General features: G+C 36.4%; 1 protein-coding gene across 10 annotated transcripts in view; it reads right to left on the bottom strand.

Moving 5' to 3' along the window:
- UBR5 (ubiquitin protein ligase E3 component n-recognin 5) overlaps window positions 1-21661 on the bottom strand; it is a 65867-nt gene extending 44206 nt beyond the window's left edge. For 4 of the 10 annotated variants that reach the window (XM_017730326.1, XM_017730328.1, XM_017730331.1 and 1 more), the window contains exons 1-11: window positions 21564-21661; window positions 21006-21087; window positions 20753-20829; window positions 19849-19968; window positions 16579-16768; window positions 14689-14848; window positions 7977-8126; window positions 5807-6018; window positions 1348-1464; window positions 1159-1269; window positions 280-434 (exon numbers count right to left, since the gene is read on the bottom strand). In XM_017730326.1, the coding sequence (XP_017585815.1) occupies window positions 280-434; window positions 1159-1269; window positions 1348-1464; window positions 5807-6018; window positions 7977-8126; window positions 14689-14848; window positions 16579-16768; window positions 19849-19968; window positions 20753-20829; window positions 21006-21087; window positions 21564-21646 (1457 nt within the window). In that variant the 5' untranslated portion in view covers window positions 21647-21661. Of the gene's footprint in view, window positions 1-279; window positions 435-1158; window positions 1270-1347; window positions 1465-5806; window positions 6019-7976; window positions 8127-10624; window positions 10716-14688; window positions 14849-16578; window positions 16769-19848; window positions 19969-20752; window positions 20830-21005; window positions 21088-21563 lie in introns of those variants that run through there. The other 6 variants (XM_017730329.1, XM_017730332.1, XM_017730335.1 and 3 more) reach the window with 5 other exon arrangements.
- Between the last annotated feature and the right edge of the window lie 271 nt (window positions 21662-21932).

Raw genomic sequence — 21932 nt, 5'->3', positions numbered from 1 at the left:
TGATCCTGTGTAGTACTGATACATCTGAATGCTAAAGCATTTAAATACATCTCCTAAAACAACGACCTTATTCTGTTAAAGATGTTATAATTGGATCCAAAAGCTTTAGGCATTAAAAAAGAGAATAAATGTATTTTAAAAAGGGAGCCTAAGCTCAAGTGCAGATTTCCCGAACTCAGAACAATGGTGGTTCAGTAGTTTTGCAATGCTTCTCAGAGTCAGAGACATGAAGACATCCAGAGCATCTACACTGTTGTACACAAACACAGTATTACTTACCACCAATACAAGTTGTTCTCTAGTTGAGCACACGTGTAAAGAGCACAACAATGTAAAGAAACAATCCGTTCTCCCTGAAGCTCCGAGTATGTCTGTGCAGTGTGTTCTAATTTAGAGGCTACGGAGCTTAAAGTTTCATCTACCCATGTAGCAACCTAACGGAGAAGGAAAGAAAGGAACAGAGAAGGTAGAGGAAAAAAAAAGAAGTTGCACATCAGTCGCATCTTTAACATAATATTTACTGGTTTTGAAAGGGGGGAAGAAAAAACACATCATAAAACAAAAAAGCAATTATACCCTTTGGAAATTTACCCCCTAGCATCTTTTCTTTCCCCAAAAGAGAGCTTTTCAGAACTGTTTTCCCCTCTATTTCCAGTTCTCCACATTAACAAAAAAGGTTGGGGAAAAGAAAAGAGAAACCTGTCAAAAAGTATACAGATGTGTTGGTGTCTTTACCACATCAGTTTCAAGTTTACCCTAACTGGACTGAAAAGCATATTCAGATAACTTGCTTTACATCACTGAAAGCTTCAATGTCCTTAATTTTTCTACTAAATCTATAAAGAACATTAACAAGCTTCTCTATTCTCAAACCAGTGTCAGTTTCTACTGTAACAGCAAAAAGTCAAGTGTTTCAGATAATCAGGTAAACCAAGTATCTTTTCACTGTTTCAGCTGTAAATCTGACAGGTTCCTTTTTTAAAAACTTTTTGCATTTCTACAAAACACCAGATGGAGAAGAAAATAAATGAATGAGCAAATGAATTTAAGTACTTTCAAGAGCAGATAAAACTGAAGAAACAACTTCTCTATAATATACTGCAAGCAATTGAGAAAACCCAGCTTTGTCAAACTCAGCAACCAGCAAATATTTCATACCTTGTTATTTTCCGTGGCAACAGTTGCTCTAATACTATTTGCAGACAGCAGCACTATCTTTTCATTGGTTAACCCCAAGAACATGGCTCGTGGATGATGTAGCGAAGGATTCTTTGGAAACAAAAAATATTTCAGATATTCAAAGCATATAAATAATTCTGAAGGGAAACATTTAAAGCTATACAGTACCTGTGCATTTCTGTAAGGCTCTGATTCACTCCACTTCCATTGATAGAGTTCTCCTTTACTGCTAACAGCCACGAGCTCAGAATATAGAGCTCCAATAGAAATGAACTTTGTTCCATCCTACAAACACAGAAATATGAAGTCTAAGACAACAGTATTATAAATGCATCTATAAAAACACATACATGGAAAAAAAACGAACTTGGAATTGGTTTTTTTCCAGAGCACCCATGAACGTTGATCCTGAAAATAAAGATATATCCAGATTGTCTCAAACTCAGCATGTCCCCACACACAAAGCATCATTGTTTCTGATGAAGTGAAGGAAGAAAGAAATAGATATTATTTCCCTGAACTTCAGTAATAGCACATACATGGCAATTAACTTGGACAGTTTATATTAAGAGTTTACACAGTGTTTTAAGAACACAACACTGCTCATAAAATTAAAGATGAGAAGATCTCTTGACTTGCAACACTGAAAAAATAAGTTACTGCTTGAAATTCTGGCTGTTTGAAATTAACAAAAAAGCAACATAATTCCATTATTCCACTGCTAAGTATAGCCAGGAAGGTATCTTGCAAGCTACCCAACACCCAAGAAATCAATTAATCACATTTACTGGTTCATCAGTTAATTCTTATCTTTCACTTCGGAAAGCAAATAACTGCAAACAATGTCAAGTTAAAAAAAATCAAACCAACAGTATACTACATGTCTCAATAATGCATCATTATAACCCGATACGCTGGAAAAGTTACTAATTATTCATTTTTCCTCTCGCCCTTTTCTCCTTTTTAACATTTTATCAAAACTCATCTGGTGTCTTTCTACTACTTACATAGCATCACTTTGTTCATTTGCTTCATCCTGTACCTACACGGACCTCACAGGTCTGTTTTCCTCCCTCTTAGATTGGGTTCAATGTTGCTGCAACTATGCACAACCTCACTTTTGCAAATTCCTGCTCCTCCTTGCACTGAAATGGATCTCAAACTACAGAGAATTTAAGTGATTTCACAAAGCATTAAATTCTGTTTACTGAGAAACATTTGTAACATTTCACTGCTCCTCAGCAAGTGCAGCTATAGGACAAACATGTTCTTTCTGAAGTTCCTTACTTGTAGTAAGTCAAATTTTTCTTCCACTTACAGCTTTACAAAAAATAAAAAAAAAACCCCAACTTAAACTAGTATAAAATCAAATGCTGTCTTCTACAGCTACAGATCTGAAAGAGAGGTACATGATATCTAGTCTTCTCTGTAGTGGTTATCTCCCAGATCAGTATCTTTAACTGACTCTCAGATACACCATGTCTATGTACTTCAGCCATCTGACAGGAAACTGAATTCAGTCAGCCAATAAAAAAGTCCCACCATCCTGTACATCTTCTGTCCCCTAAATTAGGAGACTTTTTGCCGCAGAAGTTTAAAAGTGGAAACATTTTTAGTTTCGTAAGTCTGGATTTACACTATTTTTTTACTGTTTTCATGCCCAGAAGTGCGCATTCCAAAAGGTGTGAGTGTGTCCTTGAGTAACACAGGATTAATTCAGTACAGCTCTTACCAAACACTCAAATGCTCACCAATATTTTGGGAAAAAGAGAAAAGCAGCAGAAGGACAGAAGCAATCACAAGCAATTCTCTTTTATACCCTGATAAAAGGCTCTAGAATTAGTTAAATCATTAGAGAACTATTTTGCTCTGGAGGGCATCTACCAACACAGTACAGAAGTAACACAAACACTAATCCACAGCATGATTATTAATACGTGCCATGGCATAAACACTGCACATTTTGAGAAAGAACTGTCATCAGAACCTACTGTAGTATAATGAGATACATCTCTACTTCATCAGCATAGATGAATCTTCAGAAGTTATCTGGCCTAATGCCTCAGAGTTAAGTATGGAAAGCAATTAATTTTTGCTCCAAGACACTCTCATTATGACTTTTCATCTTGCCAACATATTTTTTATTAACAAGCAGCTTTGTACCAGAAGCTGAGTATTAGAGAGACCTGCCAATCAAAACTTTTCTCTCCCTTCCATCAAAATATTAGTAGTTGTGACCTAAGTGCTCCAGGATCAATGCTACATTCACCTCCACAGGGCCATTCAATCAACTGCCCAAAGATGCAGGAACAACACAACAGCTCTGCTTCTGTAAACCTGAGACTCCTGTTCAACTACAAATTTTGATTTCAGACCAGAGAAATTAACACACTTGAAGATGATGCAGACCACTGACAAATTCTTAGTATCTCAATAGCTAAGCAGAACATACCTACTTGAAAAAACTAAAGGCTTGGTTTGCACCTCATTACAGTCAAGCAGGGAAAAACCAGCCATACTTGCCATTACTACAGCGTGGCTCTGATACACATGGCACAAGGCTGACACAGAGCAACTGTAGACTGATAGCACTACTAGTGCAACAAGACTCGAAATAGCAGAAGAATGTACTCATTGACTTGGATTCCTGAGCAGTTGATGACATTTATTTGGTGGAGAAAACCAAGTACCTGTGCAATATGTCTATACACCATCAGTCTCAGATTGTGGGTGAAACTGATGCATTTGGGAACACTATCAGCTTTCCAAATGTTTCACACATGCCTCTCAGGTCAGTACTTCACCTCCCACAAACAAAAGTTAACCACCCTTATCACAGCCTACTACAGTTCTGCCTCAAATGCTAAAGGTCAAAATAATGAAAAATGAAGGACAAATATTTGCAAACATGACTGGTTCTTTTGTAGTGGTTTATTGTGTGCTTTAACTTGCCCCTAGCTTAACATTTCAAGACCTCCTTCCTGTTTTCCAAAATGGAAGAAACATCTGAACTGACCTCTCTGCTAAACCATCTCCCTCAGGATTTTCACCTTGAAGCATTTCTGTTGGAAAATACTAAAAAATTCATACTGGGGCTATAGTAAGAAAGACACAGAACCATTTCTTATCAATGTTCAGCTGAAGGAAATGATGGAAAGTTTAATTACTTTTGGATAAAAATGGAAGGCCTTTCCAGTAAGACACCTTCATTTAACTGGAAGCCCAGAAGCTAGGGTTTATAAGAGTGCATATGCAAACAGGTAAGTGGGAAGCAGTTCAGCATATATAAACTGCACAGGCATACAGTTAGATATCACAGCAAAATTTAAAAAAAAAAAACCCACACCAGTAATAATGGCCATAGTAACATTACCAAAACACAGATGATGAGTCAATATCCCAAATCTAAACTACGTTTATTCTTTGATGTTAAATTCCTGAAATGTCTCTCTACCCAAGCTAGATTTTCTCATTCGAAGCTAGCGGGACAAAAGCTGCCAACTTTCACTGACAGAGAAGTTCAATGCTACTAGATGAGGAAAAACAAAACAAAACCAAACCAACAACAAATCCAAAAACAAACAAACAAAAAATAGTTTAAACACGAAAGATCTGGTAGAGAGCAACTATTAGACAAACATTCTTTTTAGGTCTCTTAATTTCTCAGTTTAAATGCCCAAAAGAAGGCAATAGCATCTATAGTCATGCTGCTGTAAGCCGAAATAAGCCTCTATATTCACCTCCCTTCTCAAGCTATCTAGATTTAGTCTGAAATGAACAGAGACACAGAAAAAGGAAGTGTGACAGATCAAAAAAGCAACCTCACAGATCCTGCAGACAGACAGAAATGGGAACACCAGATCAAGTCCATAAAATTTGGTCTAATAAACATAGATGATCCTTCCATTCTTAGGAAGCTTTTTGGTTTGGTTGGTTGGTTTGGGTTTTATTTTATTTAGGTTTTTTAAAAGTCATCTCCCCAAACATATAGGTAATCCATAAAGGCAATGACTACAGATATTCAATTAGCAACATACGGCTGGTTTTTCTACTACTTTTATCTCCTGTGGTAATTACTTCTTGCCTTGAAAATGGAATTAAGGTTACAAAGAAAACCAGCTAATCAAAGCCAAAGGATTTTGAAGGAGCAACCAAGTTACTGATCAACTCAAAACACAACTGCAAATAAATGCCAATTTTTACCACTGTAGTTTAAAAGCCCAACCCATTCAAACTGAAAGTATCTCTAGGAATAATAATGCGTATCAAAAAATGTTTCCTTGATGAAGTATACTTAGATTGTTTCATGAATTTCCTACTGCCAATTAAATGCTTTGAGCACCCAAGTAAATGAAAGAAAGAAGAAAAAAAACCCCAAGCCTTCTGGTCTACAGCAGTGTCTTGAAAATACACCGAGAAGAAAATTAAAACAGCAGTAACAGAAGTGCAGCTATAAGGATGTAATTAATTATGTATAACTTACGTGCATAATAAGGAATATGCTTTATTACCTTATCTCACAAAACTAAGATGTGATAGTCAAAAAGGAAACACACAGTATTTATTTGGGAGAAAAACCCAGATATGTTGCACAGCATGCAAATAACAGATTAAAAAAATTCCATACCTTATCTGGCCACCACTGCAAGTCTTCTCCTAAAGAAACAGGACTTTGAACAGGTGTATTCTTCTTGTCCAGGTTTGGTTCCCCTTCCTTACTTGTTGAGCCTCTTTCATTATCAAATGAGGCTCCATCAAGCCACCTTCGTTCACGCAAACGTAAAACGGACTCACGTTCACGCAACAGCTCAGAGTCTCTCTCTAAGGGAAGAAGGAGAACTGGTATGCAATTGGGTCACACCAGTGGGATAAAAGTAAGCCACTCTCTAGTAAAGACCCTTCAGGATGCAACTAACAGCAGTTAAATCTACTCACACAGATTAAAAATATAGTCCTGACATGCAACATTCAATATATTAACTCTTTCAAGAATATGTACTTTAGAATTACTAAACATAAAATAAGCTAGAAATAAAGGCTTACAGTTTTGTGCACTATGAAAAAATGCTAGAGCAATTTCACTTACATCATAAGAGGCCAAATACATTTTACATTGCTATTTAAAGTTTTCTAGTACAATATGCACAGTTCCGTGGTTTTATCAATGTAGTTACAATAATAAAAGAATCTTAAGTCTATATAGTCTGTCAGATATCTTTATGCAAACCAAAAAAGAGTTTTTATTAGAGAGTTTCGTAACAACTTTCCCAGAAAAACAGTAATTTGAAAAGGTTAAAGAAAGCAAGCATTAAAAAAAGCTCTCATACATGTTTGATAATCCAACCCCTTTTGTTTAAAGCAATATTCCAGGATTTAATAGGACTGGATTTAATAAATTAAAGCGTATCTGCTTTGAGTAGATCAAATGAAAACTTTTCAAGAGTCAGACAGGTTTTTAAAAGGATCCTCATAGAAAATGTTCCTTACCAAAATGCTTCCCCTCCAATTGGCCTATAAACTGTCTAAAGCCAGTACTCTGCAGTTCGCTCATGCAGAAAAATTTTTTAAATCAGGTAATCAAACTAACTTTCCACGAGTCAACTATGCATGGAAAATAAGGATTATAAAATTCGTGGTAACGTCTTATATAGAATAACCTTAGAAAAGGAAAAAAAAGGAGGAATTTAGAAGGAGTTATGTCAGATGCTTAATATTCGCACATGCACATAAATGCATTTAACCTATGAAGTACCTCACTTATGCTCACAAAAATCAACTGAAATTACATATACGAGATGACTGCATTATTATATCATAGTGTCAATGGATTATGCCAAGTCTTGGGCTTTTTGCTGTATTAGACAAATGGGAGAGCTTTTACATAAGCCAAACACGACAGTCTGTCTTACAGATGTATTTCACATAAGTACTGTACTTACTTTCTAGCAAACATCACACTGACCCCTGACTAATAATTTTGTAACAGGAACTTACATGTTCAGCAATTAATATATAAAACATGTTCATGAAAGGCAACAAAGCTGTACTAAATAAACAATCACACCAGAGGTTGGATTAACAGTTTGGAAATACCCTAGGCATTTGTGGCAACACCTTCAAAAAGACAGGAAATTGCTGCATGGTCTGTTATAAATCTTTTAAGTGTATAATGCTTAAAAGAAAAAATGCCCTAACACTGCTCAAGGAGCTTTTTTTATCACCTGCCAATAGTTCTCCTTATCCAACTATAAAAACACTTCCAGAAAGTAAAATTTAGATTTGTTCTCCCTCTTTATCATCTAAAGTTCCTCATTCCATGAAGTTAACTTCTGTCATGGAACAACTAAGGAAATGTGAAGAACAGTGTACAAAGAGCAACCCAAAAGAAAGAAAGAAGAAAAAAAAAAAAAAAAGTATTAAGAATGCTGCATGTCATCGATTATTACTAATTTTTGAGCCAAATTAAATATTTGGAATGCAATCTATGTATTAGTAGGTACATACACTACGGCTTAAAATAAACTTAACATGCAAAAATTTTGTAACACCTTGCAACACCAATGATCAACAATTAGATTTAAAACACATGATGACCAACGTTCTTGCAGAACTTACCTGCTAATAGTCAGAATTCATTAATAATTTTGATGAGTAACAATCTACTTGTCTACTCTGTATTTGACAACATATCACAGTCTACTTTCACATTAAATCAGCATCTAAACCACCAGTGTGTACTATCACTAGCTTTTTCCACAGCAAACTACTTATTACAAAGAAAAAAGGTGCAAAATTACCTCTGGATGAGCCTAGCCTGGAAAGTGATGAGCGCCGAAAGGATGGATAACCAAAGTAACTAATATCTTCTGAAAACATAGCATCAGCATCAATAATGACACTTGGGTGAGCAGAATGTATGTCAGCATCCAGAAGAGACATAAGATCCTCTATAAGAGGAGACAAGGGTCTTAAGTGAATAATCAGCTACTTAAAACATCAGCTAGAGAGACCATCAACTAAACAAATATCAAAACAAAAAAATCCTATCTATTAATTGAATTTCTGCTCTTCAGATTCACCAGTGCAAACTCATGTGCCTCCTATGCAACCACATTTACAATCAAGCTTGGTGAACTAGTGAACAAAACCAGTTTCCCTGCAAGAACTGCTCTGTCACTTATCTAACCACATTTCCCAAACAAGACTTTCCCAAAACATATTGTTGTATATCCCAGAAATTCAAACTTTTGACTGTCACTTGAAAGAACAAAGCACTAAAATAAGATAAGAGACATATACACTCATGTGCACACACAGTCATGCACGTAATGCAGAACTCCCAAGATGACCTAGAATGAAGGGAGGACAGAGCTGACGGAGAAGGGCGGCCTTCGCACAGCCACATCTTTGATGCCAAAGACTGTACATTTCTCCATGGAATGTTTCTCTCAGAGAATGAGGTACTCATTTAATTCACAAGCTAGTAACTTGCAGCTCTCAGTACAAAGCTTTAAATGGTAGCTACATGAACAACAACAACAGTTACCTGGGAAAAGCATAATGTTTTAATACAATGCAGTTTGAAAAAAAAGACCCAACCAAACCCAGAAGTTGAACTTAAATTAAATACTGTGACTGCCCTACCTTCTATGTTAGAAAACTTGAGTTTCCCTGAAGTAATGATCATCATTAAAATGCAAAACAATCTCCTTCCATTAACTAAACTACAGCTTCTATCCACACACAAAAGAGGCTACTGGAAATTCATGTGACTTACTGAAGTCCAGCAATATGGACTGGCAGTACAACTGACCCTGACCACCATCTTGCTACAAAAGGGCAGTCGTACTTCCCTCCTTCATCCCTGTGGCAGGCACCTTCTTGGGACAAGGGGGGATTTCTAAATCTACAACTAGTGCATTCACCTGGCTTGAAAGAGAAGTTCACTGGGTATGGAAGTAATGTGGGAATGGATCTTCAGACTGACATAATGGAGTAACCAGAGCCCCAAAGGTGAAGCCTCACCACATTCTGCAAAGCTGACCAGACCCTACTGCTTGCTGCCAAAGGAGATAGTTCTTGCCCTTCCCAAACTTTCAAGCAAATCTGACTTAAAACAAACAAAAAAAAGAAATTAGGCTTCCCGAATTAGGTTTCACTAGCCCATACAGGCACACAAACCTCACCCCCATGCAAGGGAATGGCAGGATAGTGCCTTCTGGCAGCAGGACAACCGCATCTGCTTAAACCACCCAGGAAGCTCATGTGAGGCTATACACAAACCCTCTTAAGGAAACATGGAAGGAGCACACAGAATTTCTGCAAATCCAGTTCTCAGCCTTTATCTCACAAGCATAAAACAAAATAGTGACTAGAAAACAAGCATTCTTAACAGCAGGAACTGATCATTATGGGTCTTAGCGTCTGGAATGAAATGGAGGGAGGAACACAAAGTAGAGGGTATCAAAAAACTGAAAAGGAGCCATAAATCTGCTCTTAGAGCTGGTATTAATTCACTTAAGACTTTCACATCCCTGAACATCAGAATATTCATCCTTGTATTTCTAAACTCTCATCTACAAGGAAATGTAACACATACCACTGACTGTCCACAGAAAAACAGCACTGTAACCTGTGAGCACACTCGATTTCAAGGCAAGACCTACGTGAACACTTTTGGCATTAATTAAGTAACCCGCTCAGGTGTAGACCATGCTTCTAAAAGGACACCATTTGGGACCCCATAGTTCACGCGGCACACTTCAGGAAGCCATCCATGGCAAACTGCTTGGAAATCTTAGAAAAAAAATTCACATGAATTTGCCATGCCTGGCAAACAGGCTCTATCTAAAACAATTCAGATCACTCAGAGTACCCTTACCCTGCCTGCTACTCGCTTTTCACAATGATAAAGCTGCAGTACAGCTCACCTTCAGTGTCAACTCGTAAGTAACAGACTTTCAGAGCTGTGAACACAGATGAGATTCTGTTGTATTTCCCAATACTGACATACTGCTCCCTCTTCCCTCCTCCCACAATCACCACAACCATCTTTTCCTAGGTAAGCTCCAACCCCTCCATAGTCTAGCAACTAGTTCTGATATCTTTTGGTCAGTATCCAGGAAAAAAAACTGCAAAGAACTTTGATCTCTTTCTAGGAACCAAATTGCCCAGTACAGAAAAGAACTCTCCACCCTCATTCAGAATGGACAATACTGGATTCTTTTTTTTAAGGTAAGCTAAGTGAGAAATCCTCTTGACAGAAAACACACACTAACTTGTGACACACACACACACCTTCCACCATGTCAGGCATCTTGAGTTTAGTTGTGTTTCCAAAGAAAAAGAAAGTAAAAATTCAAGCTATCAGACGTAAGAACCAAAACTATGTGGGTTTGGGCTAAATACGCATTAAGATGAGTAACGAAATTAAGCCTTTTCTTACCCTCTTATTTCAGCTTCAAACCAGATTTTAATTTTCTTCCAGTATTTCTGAAAGAGATCCCCCTTCTTCCATTTTCTATATCAGCAAAGAAAGGTGCTAAAACCAGTAGGGATAGGAGCCAAATCCACTCCCCTTCAAACATCACTGGAATTTTTTTAGCGCTGTGAAAACACAGATACTGCAAGGCTACATCCAGTTTAAGAATTCGGAGTTTAAAAAGAAAAAAAAAACAAAACCAAAACCAAAAAAAACCCCCAAAAAACATTCTCTATGACTTTATTTTCCTGCTCTTCAAACAAAACCCATGGGATTATATCATTCATTGTGCTGTGTGAGACCAGAATCAGACTGCTCCCTTCACATCTAGATGTGATACTTCTGATGAACCTATTTTCGTAAGAAAATACCCATGATTCACTACTAAATACCACAGAAAATTAGAAAGAAAAGGATATCCAGTTCAGAGGAAAGAAACAAAACAAAACAAAATACCCACACCAAAAAAACCCATCAATAAAACCCCCTGGTTTTCAGTATGCACATAAGCAGCAATTCAAATAGCATCATCACTGGATTCATTAACTGAAGGCATTGCTTAGATCAATTCTGATCTCAAGTAGAGCTCACTTTAAACCTTTTCCCTTAAGGGCCAATCGTAAGTTCTCTCCCCTCTTCTCAGCTGCACACTTTTATGAAATATTCAAGGATTCAATGTGTTCAGTACCTCCTCCTCTTTCGAGTTTGGATTAAACTGGCAAAACTGTGACAGTGAAGGGAGAGAAACATTTGTTTTGGTTTCCTAGGAAACTAGACTAAAACAGAACTCCAGAATTCATTCTTGATAAGATAATAGTTATTCAAAATATTACCCAACTTGAAGTTCACAAAAACAGAGGAAAAAAAACAACCCAACAACAAAGAAAACAAAACCACAACAACAAAACCAGAAAAAAAAACCAACCCCATTATCTAATTGTTTTCCCCCAAAGGCAAACCACTGAGCTGATCCTACACTATGCTGCAGTTCCCATCTCCCCTCACTGGAAGCCAGCACAGTAAGTCCTGCTGCGACACCAGCCCATCTCTCCTCTCTGCAAAGCAGCCTGGATGTTGTCAAACCCACGTTTCACAAGTCCCACTAGTGAGAACGCACTGCACCATGCAGAAGTTACTGAGCAAATATGCACTCATCTGAACTACACAAACAACAAAACATTTTAACATCTATAGCATCTCTATTCAGAATACTAACAGAACATAAAGCCCAGGAGAACCCTCTATTACAACTTGATATGAGCCTCACAGAGGTTGTCAAGTCTTTTCCATGCTAAATGATCTTGTTCTATAGATCTTTTTATCTTATTCTCCTTATGTATTTGTTATGAAACAAATGAATCCATATTCCTCTCTGCTAACTATCATAAAACAAAAGAAACAGAATTAGATTAGAGAAGCCAAAAATCAAAGTACACTGGGGTCCAAAACCAAATATTTAACAGAGATTCGTTGATGGCAATCTGTACAGAAAAGCAGAGTTCTGCTCTTCACTTAAGACATTTTGAAGAATTCAGGAAGAACTGAAACATGTGTTTTGGCACCTCAAAAAAAGTTAGATCCATAACCTTTACAGTACTAACTGGAATCATCACAACTGATACATTAATGAAATTATGATCCATTAAACAAAAATTTATTAAATTCAAAGTACTTGGAAAGTATCTCAGCTTATTAATGATTTTATTACTATTTTTTAAATCATATGCAAAGTGCTTTAAAAAAAGTCTGTCTGTCTTGGAAAGCTTAGAGAAGTAACCCCTAAATGTAAGGGTCACAAAGCATCAGACATGCAGAAGGCAGAAAGACAAAATTAACGTGCTTTCAATTGAAATGCAAGAGCCTCAGAAGTCCAGAGTCAAAATCTGTCTTGTCACATGCTTTTTTTGTGCTTGAAATGAACAAAATAAAAAAACTTTAAAGCATAATTTGACGTAATTTTTAAAAAGTTCTTAATCTTTCAGAACATTAAAAAAGCCTAATAATTGAATGCATACAGCATTTATCGGTTTTCTTTTATGATGTTATAGTTCCAAAGGGGCATCCAGACATGAGATGACAAGTGAAAGCAAGAAGACTGCAAAGTTTCTAGAGTAAAATACTTTTAAAAAGAGCTATAGGCAACTCTCTCTGGCCATTTGGTTTTCCTGAAACCTAGCTTGCACGGTCATGTGACATAAGCAAGGCTGGTAATTTTTACTACTCAATGTATCAATAGTAGAGTCATAACAGCACTGCCAAGTCCTCAGCTAGACTTCCTCTGGTCACTCAGATACCTAACTAATTCATTTCTGTGCAACAAACTGATTTTTGCCCATGAAACTTAGGACAGACAGAGAAGGCACAGCACATTCTACAAACCAGAAATTACATCTTTGAAGACTGGAGTTAAGACAGATCAAGTGTCACTTCAGTCATCATTTCCATATCTCTTCCCATGAAAACTGGGAAAAAACAGATCCATTTCTCTATGGGGTAATATAGGGGAAAAACTAATTTTAGGACATTGCAATCCCTTACAGGAAGTTTACTCCAAACAGAGAAGAAGATTTAAAAATTAAGCCAAGAGAATTTTTTTTTCTGGACATCCAGTGAGGACAGTGAAACTGCACACTACTTTAACCCATCTCAAATAGATGAGACTCACAGACTGTAGTGGAGGCACCTTCAAATGAAAGTTACCAGTCACAGGTTGTCAGATGGTCCCTATTAATTGATCCTTAGGATCTCAAGAGGTACTCAGAGAACAGTTAATGCTGCAGAATGCTGGTTAGTATGGTTAAAAGCAGTAATTTACAGCAGAAGTTCCTAACTGTGATTTATCTTCTGAAAGCCAGCTCTGGAGGAATGCATTTGGGTATGCTTAAGACTACAAACTGCTTTGAACATTTGGAAACTTAGGAGAATTTACTTCCTCCATTGCATCCATCTAATGCTATTAAGCTCATCACTAAAAAATAAGATGGAGATTGAAGATTTTTCACCCCTTTCACCAGAAGATTCTTGATTCTAGAGCAAAATAAAGATGCTTGACAGATGCAACTAAAACTAGAAGAAGCAAAATGAAATACAAAGTTTTTGTTGCAGAAATTAAAAATAACCTTTGTCTAATCACATGACTGACAAGATAAAGATGGACGAAGCCCATGAACCTTCCTGGTGAACCAGATGAGCAGAAAAAAACCCCAAAAAAACATTTATTAGAAAAATATCAAAACATCATTTTGACACACAGAAAAAAAGCTATAATGTAGTCAGAGTTTAGATGTGTTCTTTTCATGCAGTGCACCTAACACAACACTGGATTCGGCTGCTATGTTTTCAAATCTGTTTATTCAGCAAGAAAAGATTGCCTAAATTATTTAGCCAATGCAAAAGAAGACTCAAAGTCTTCTATAAAAAGCAATTGTATGGGACAGACAATATTTCAAAAATAGCTGCACTTCAATTACAGGATTTTGCCAGTCTAGCCAGAACACTACAGCATTTATAAGGGGAATTTGAGATGAAGAATAAATTCTCAATCTAACTATAACAACTGTAAACTGTTTTGCCCTCTACTAAGGCTTTTTGATTTTATAAAAACATAATTTTTGCTCTAAAAACTTGTATAAATATTAAGAATATTTGTTAGTAGTAAAAAACATGCAAGTCACTAGAAAGTTTTAGATTTAGCTTTTATGAGCAAGCCACACAGCAGTCTCAGCATCTCGTTGAGCAGCAAAATAGACATAAGTAATGCTAGTGTTACAAAGCCTGGGATCCTAAAAGAAAATATAACTTTCATGCCCCCCACAAACAGTATTAACAGTTATTCTTCAGTGGCTATCCTAATCCGTCAAGACATCCCAGTCCATCTTTTGTTTTGTACATCTTTAGACTTTGCTCCTATAAGCAAGAATTGTCTTCGCTGCACACCTGGCACAGCACGGAACTCGCTGTCAGTACTTAAATACAGAAAAATAAGTATGCAATGCCATTTTTTTAATCAAAAGTTGCAGGATACAAACCTCCAGGAAGATATGATTCACTTGCTGTGTCATCCCCATCATCTCCATCTTCATCATCACGACTCAACAAATTATTTACAGCAAGGTTTACATCAAGATTTGTTCGTTGGAGTTCTCGAATAATAATACTTCTGGACTTCCCCTGTAACACAACTTGTGCCTGTAAGAGCAGAGTAGAATTGGTCACTGGTCATTCTCAGCTCACCAATCATCATTCATAAGAAAAGGCTTAATTCTAAAAGAAGTCTAGTAAGAATCAAAAGTCGGTAATAGGACATACAGACACAGGGGCTCTTACCAGTTTTTCACAGTATCCTGCACTAGATACCCAGCCTTCTCTCAGTTCCAGTCAGGCCACTGAATTCCAACTTTGGTGCTAAATTTTCTAATGGAACCTTAGAATCTACTTCTTGGCATGTTTAATGCTGCATTTAAATAATAAGCAGTCTGGGTTTTGAGAATGTTCTGTATGTTTCTATAAAACTTAGTATGTCAAACAATGGAGTTTGCAATCAACTGCTGTGTCAAAACTACACCTCAATCCCTGTCTTTTACACGGGTTTCTCTTTCCACTGCCCTTCAAACAAAACCACCTCACTGACCGTATTTTTCTCATCATTCTGCTTCTAAAGGTTTATCTTCAGCAGTTTTTGCAACATTTAAGTTTTTATTAACAAAGTGCAAATGAAGATAAAACCTTCCAAGCATTAGAGGCAATGAATTTAAAAAAAACCAGAGAAACTCTGGTTTATTCCACTAAGCCCAGGACTCAGAGCACTTTGTTTGCCCAGATTACCCTCTACTGAATGTCAGAGATGATGAGAGTTTTGAAAGATCACGAACAAGAGAACATAAGAAACAAGTACTGAGTATTTTCACAACAGAGTAAAAATAAGGCACCAAGTAAAATGGTCTGTTGGCATGCAAAAAAAAACCTGGGATGTTTTAACAGCACACAAAGGCAAATTTTTTGTCATAATATTCTATGCCAGAAGTTTACAGATTTTTGAGACACCCTAGAATTTCTAGATCATCTCTGAAGATCTTTCCTATTGCTCTGCTTTAAAGTTACCTCAGAAATGTTTTAGACACCTTCTGCTTTAAAGGTAAACAAAGTACGCTATTTAAAAAAGAAAAAAAAAGAAAAAAAAGGGAAAGCAAAATATCACAGCAAGGGAAGAAGCAAAGCAGATTATCTTTGGCCTAGCAAATAATATCTGTATTTCGAATGTAGACCAGCAACTAGTTCTAAGCTAATAGTTAAAATGAATTAACCAATCACATATTTTGAATGTATTCTTTTCTTCAAATATGGAGGAAAATGTTTTAACACACTTAACAGCTTCTTCAGGCTTTAATGCATTAAAAGGCAAAAGCAGAGCAATTTATACCCAATATTCATAAAAGTCACATCTATAAAAAATTAAGTAGAGGTGTACATGAAGAAAAATTATCAGTATTTTAAAGAGATTAAATATGTTTAATGTCTTTCATTTACATCTAAAATGGATCACTCCTTCTATCAAACAAGAAAAAGTCAATCTGCCCTCCCTCATTACATTCCTTCAAGAAACTTAACATTTGATACTGTTCTCAAGTATTTGATTTTCTCACTAAATCTCCCCTCTACAACCAAACATGGCCCTCCTTATCTACATTAAACATATACGTGTCTTGGGGGAAGTCTGGGAAATGGAAATTCTAGAATCCAAAAGTCTATCACTTCCATTATGTATTTAAGAATAAAACCAAGTCAGCTAGGGAAAGTCAATTTCTTCAATTATATGCCATTACTCCTTGGAGAAAAGGCACTACTACAACACATTCCTGTACACACACTGTGAGAAGCTCTCCAAGCTTTTGGCAACAAGCAGCTTCTAGTTCACATACCTGTGAAATTAGTTCCTCTGGAATGACTGATGCTGGAATCACTGGTTGTGGTTGACTCCCCAGCAGCCCAGATCCTCTGTCACGTCCTGTGCGTATAACTCTGGTCTGCCTTCGAGAGTCTCGAGCTCCAGCAGATGATCTACCAGAAGATCCTCCTCCACTTCCACCAACCCCTGAACTCCAGCGACTTCTAGAAGATTTAGAATATTTATTTATTTAATACAACAGCATACTTTGGGGCCTACTTCAGTAAGTCTTTAGTTTTATTATTAATAACTTATAAATAGTCTCTGAAAAATACTGCAGCTTGACTTCATACACAAACATATAAAAGTAACTCTCAAAACTAGAAAGAACAAGAACACCAGGAAAACTGATAAAGTTCTGAAATATGCAGAAGAAATAAAAGAACAGGTCTCCAACTGGAACTTGCTTTCTTTCCTGCTCATACAGCCGTGTGGATGTATACATACATAAATACATAAAAGGATGAATTCCCAGATTTTCTAAAAGCAGTAGCATAAGATCTAACACTCATCTGCTAATTTCCTGTTATAAAAGCACACATGCAGCAACTTCACTGTCAATGGCTCTGACAGAAGACCACTATACTTAGGTGGGTCTTCTAAAGATTCTGATACTTGATTTACATTAAGAAATTGGTAAAGATTACACTGGAAAAATCAAGTAATCTACCGCAAAAGAAATCTTACACTACATAGTTCTCTGATCCTCATGTATAGCTATCAAGAGATACTCTTCTTTTTACCTATTCCTTTTGCAAAAATTAACATCAACTGTATACATTGCAAAAACATGCCTGAACTGACTGAACAGTTTCTTCATTTCTATGAATCAGTATCAAAATAAGGCAACAAAAAGACAGTGATTTGTAAAACTAGACATCTCACCATCATTACAACTATCCACATCATTACAATTATCACCACAGAACTGTGTCAATTGTATCTGCTCTGGATTTAAGACAAGATAATCTGTTGCCATGAAAGACAAGAGACTCTAGTTAGTTCTTCGAGGTTAACTAAGCTTTATCTTGTAATACACCTTAAAGGGTATTGGCTATGGTATTACTGCTACTTAATAATCTGTATCAGCAGAACCTTCCTCTATCAACCACTTCAAGTCTCAAACTCCTTTCAAGAAAAAAATTTAAAATTAGACATGAAAATAAAGATATGATCTCTGAAACAGTATCTAATAAATTTACATTGAAAGTCTATTATAAGCAGCTATTAACAGCTAATTAAGTAAGAACACTTGTCTTGCATTTTATGCCTTCAGTTGATTACTAGCACCCTTTTTTAATTTGCGTTTTCTTTTTCCTCCCAACAACACCCTGCAACCACAGAGTAACTCAAATGTCTGCTTAAGACAAGGCCCTGTCAGACACATCTACATTTTCAGGATTCTAGCTAGCAACCACACAGACAATGACAAGACAAGACAGAAAGCAATTCAGTGATGTCTTTAGGAAAAGTCTTGTCTCATGAGTTAAAAAGAGAGTTCTAAAAAAAAAATAAAAAAAAAAAAAGATGCTATTGAAAATATAAAAAAAAACCAAAAAAAAAAAAACCAAAAAAACAAACCAACAAAGAAGAATGTGACATTTTAAAAAAAAGAGCTAGTTAAACTGTTCTAAAGGTGGGAACGTGGTTGAGAGGAAAAGAATGGGGCTGAGGGGAAGTCAAATTCTACCTACAGAGCAACTCTCAATTCAACCCTCTGCAGGGAGGTGTAGGGTTAATGAAAAGGTTCCATATTAGATATTAATACTACAGATGCATTTTCTACTTTAAGTTATAAACTATCAATGACATCATTTAGATATCTAACAGTTAAAACCATTTCTATTTGTGTAATAATTCAAATATTCCCTATGTGTCCTAATTTGGTCCTGTTAAGGAGAATAAGGACATGGCCATTGCTATAAAGCTGTCTAAACCTAAAATAAATACTAACACAGTACAGAAATCTTTCATCTCGTTTCTGTTCACCTACTAGTTAACCACATCCCTCCACTGTGCAGCAGCATGCTAGCAATTTCCCAAATCCAGTTATCTACTCTAACGGCCCCACAATTTGAATGGCTTCAGATTCAATTTATTAACACAATTATTCCCTCCAATTAACAGACTAGTTATAGTGCCTACTGCTACTCTACTAGTTCAGTGATGTTCCAACTACCTAGTTCCGAGACATTCAAGAGAAGACATCAGGAACACTTCAGGGTTGGTCTCTAAGATTCAAACAATTTTAACACATTATGCTTAGCTAAGAATAACGAGGGAAAAAATGTGATACACATCCCACAAGAAGTTCTTAAACATGACAATACTAGTTTGTCTTTAACATTTATCACATGGATTTTTAGGTTCAGATGTGTAATGATTTCAGAAAAAATTTGGGAAACTTATAGGGATGGTTATTCTTCATGCAACTAAGGCCCAAATGAAATTAGTTTATTTGGTAATAAAAAACTAACAAATTTTCTGGAAATTAATGGAAAGATGTCATTCCTTCCTCTTAACAAATCATTTGCATTCTCCTTAACTGCAGTTAGTAACCTTAGGAAGCAGCAGAGTTGGACATGTCTTACAAAAACATGTAACAAAGAGATCACTGTCATTATGGAATGAAGATTACTTTACCTTTCTATAAAAAGGGACACCATCAATTTTAAGTCTAATGACAAGAAAACTGGATCTATACAGTATATTTAGCATATAGTACAATTTTAAAGGTTCTGAGAAACAACCTTTTCCAAATGCTCCTTTCTTATTACTATGTATAGGATCCCAGCTATCAAAACACCACTCATGACTTGGGGCAAGGGAGTGGAAGGCACAAAACAATGGAGCACATAATGAAGGCTCTTCCTGCATAAATGCACTCATCTCACTCTATGCTTGTAACCCATCATGGTTTAAATTGATAGTGTCCCTCTGAAATAGACTACTTTTCAAAAATCAAGGTACTAAAAAAACATTCAAAAGAAGACAACACAGCCTAAAGCAGGTTATTCTTCACACATACATGAAGATCTCTCCGTATCCTATGTGCTGAATGGTCACTTCAATGTCTGTTATTTTAACCAAGTCAATCAAGTGGGTTTTTTTGTTATACCCTACCTACCCAACTGCTGTGATTATACGTTCCCTTATACATACTACATACAATTTATATATGTGTATACACATATACTCAAATATGGAACAAACAGATTGCAGCCTCAATCCTATCAAAACTTACCCAAGGGTGTTGCCTGCCAGTCTGCCCAGAGTTTCAGAACCAGACAGAAACCATGGGGAGTCACTAGTCCTGCCTGGCCTGGATGTCCTTCCTGCCCCTGAGCCACTGCTCAACTTTGAACTGAAAGTAAAAGATGGTAAATCAGTCACAAAACAATCCCAAATGGGTTAAGAACAAAACCTGGAATCCCAGGTTGAAATTCTCAGGGACTTAGTCTGGTAACATACCAGCTTAAGCAACACCCTTGGGGAATATTCCAAACTAATCTAACTGTATATTAAGAGGTACACTGGAAAAAGAAAGTGGAAAGCATGCCTAACAGACCTTACGTACATCGGCAATCCATAATAGCACAGTTGCAAATACATATTAAGCTAATTAGTGATTTGAGTTAGCCACTGTGCTAAGTTTTCCTTTAGTGTATATGTACAAATTGTAATCAGCAGGTGTTCTATCCATAAACCTGAGCACGCTACTTTGATATTAAGTGATTTAAATTCAAATGTGAACCGTTAATTAGTCCTGTTAAGGGGGACTTACCTGGACCGAGGACCACAGGTCTAGAAAGTGAGCCTTGCCAGATGGGACCACTTTCAGAGTGGATTCTACATTAAGCTTAACAATTTAACACAGATTATTTCTTAAGGATTATTTTTGGATGAGTTTGTTTCTTGAAGTTAAAGAGAGCCTGTCTCACTTCTTTCAGAATCACATATACTATTTCTTCCTACACCAGTTTGTCAAGCTAGGCTGTTTGGCTGCATCACCATAACCACTGTGTCTCTACTCAAAGTATCCATTCCAAAATCTACTTTGAAAACAAACAAATAAAAACAAAAACAGAAAAGCAGCCAAGCTGCTTACTGAGTTAAAAAAAAAATCTTAGAAGAAAAGCATTTCTTACCCATCACTATTCTCAGGTTTACCCAATTCCAATCTGTCTGGTTGAACTGAAAAACCAATCCTGCAGACTCTACCATCCTGTATTTAGAACAAGAAAAGCAAGTGTTCAAAACTGAAATGTAAGTCAAGTTTACCAAAAAAATTAAAACATAAGTCTTCAGTTACTGAAGAGTGTTAATCAATTTAATGTTAGAATAACTAATTTTAACTGTATGGTTTCAAGTTTGTTATCTCAGAAGATTTCAGCAACTTACCTCCAGAAGAAATGCAGCGTGATTTGGTCCCACCACACACTGTTTAATAGTGGCCTGTTCCAATACATTCAAAGGCGGATGGCTGAAAAGAAAAAGTGAGAATTTATAGCATTTTAAAACTTTTGAAGTCTGGGGGGGAAAAAAAATCAAGTTGGGCATGGATGGAAAAATGTACAGTGGTGGTTAACGACAGGAAAAACTTTCAAAAATGACTAAGTGTGCATTAATTGAAGCACATAGCACATAAAATGCAGGAAAAAGATCTTAAAAGGTGATGGTTCTCATTTAATCTGATCAGCAATAAACAGCAGGGTTTATACCTCATATTAAGAAGTCATTTTGTAATGAAGATTTGAATATAATTTATCATAACTGAAAACCTCCCATTTTCTTCCTGTGTTACCTGAACTGTGTTACCTGAAGCATTTCTGGACTTCTGTATCAGTAGCATTGATGATTTCTACGGCTACATCATCTACAGTACAATCATCTGTTTCTTGCTGCTGTTAAGAGGAATTGTTCCTAAATGATTCACAGCAGCATGTGATAATGCCTTACCTGTTTAAATTATATTTGTTCAGCTTCTCTGAAACTTCCCTTAATCTGAAACAGGAAGAAATGAAGTTGTTATTTGATGACATACTCCACAGTCCACAACATCCATTCGTACAGCATATTAATGATGTTATGGGAACAACTTACCACCACATTAATTGAAGTTTAATATAAATACTACTTGGTGCTGGGAGTCTCTTTAAGAACTGCACAGTATTCAGCTTCAAATCAGGCTTTTGTTTCGGAGGTTTTTTGCTTTGAAGTTTTACCCAAAGTTTTAGCCACAGAACCAACATTTGCTTGCATTTCTGTGTGTTTTGCAAGTCACTATAAAAAACACTACTCAGGCCTTGTTACAACCATTTACAACTT

This window comes from Corvus brachyrhynchos, unplaced genomic scaffold, assembly GCF_000691975.1.
Source record: "Corvus brachyrhynchos isolate BGI_N302 unplaced genomic scaffold, ASM69197v1 scaffold302, whole genome shotgun sequence".
Classification (NCBI taxonomy): domain Eukaryota; kingdom Metazoa; phylum Chordata; class Aves; order Passeriformes; family Corvidae; genus Corvus; species Corvus brachyrhynchos.
This window is presented reverse-complemented; position numbering and strand designations above follow the sequence as displayed.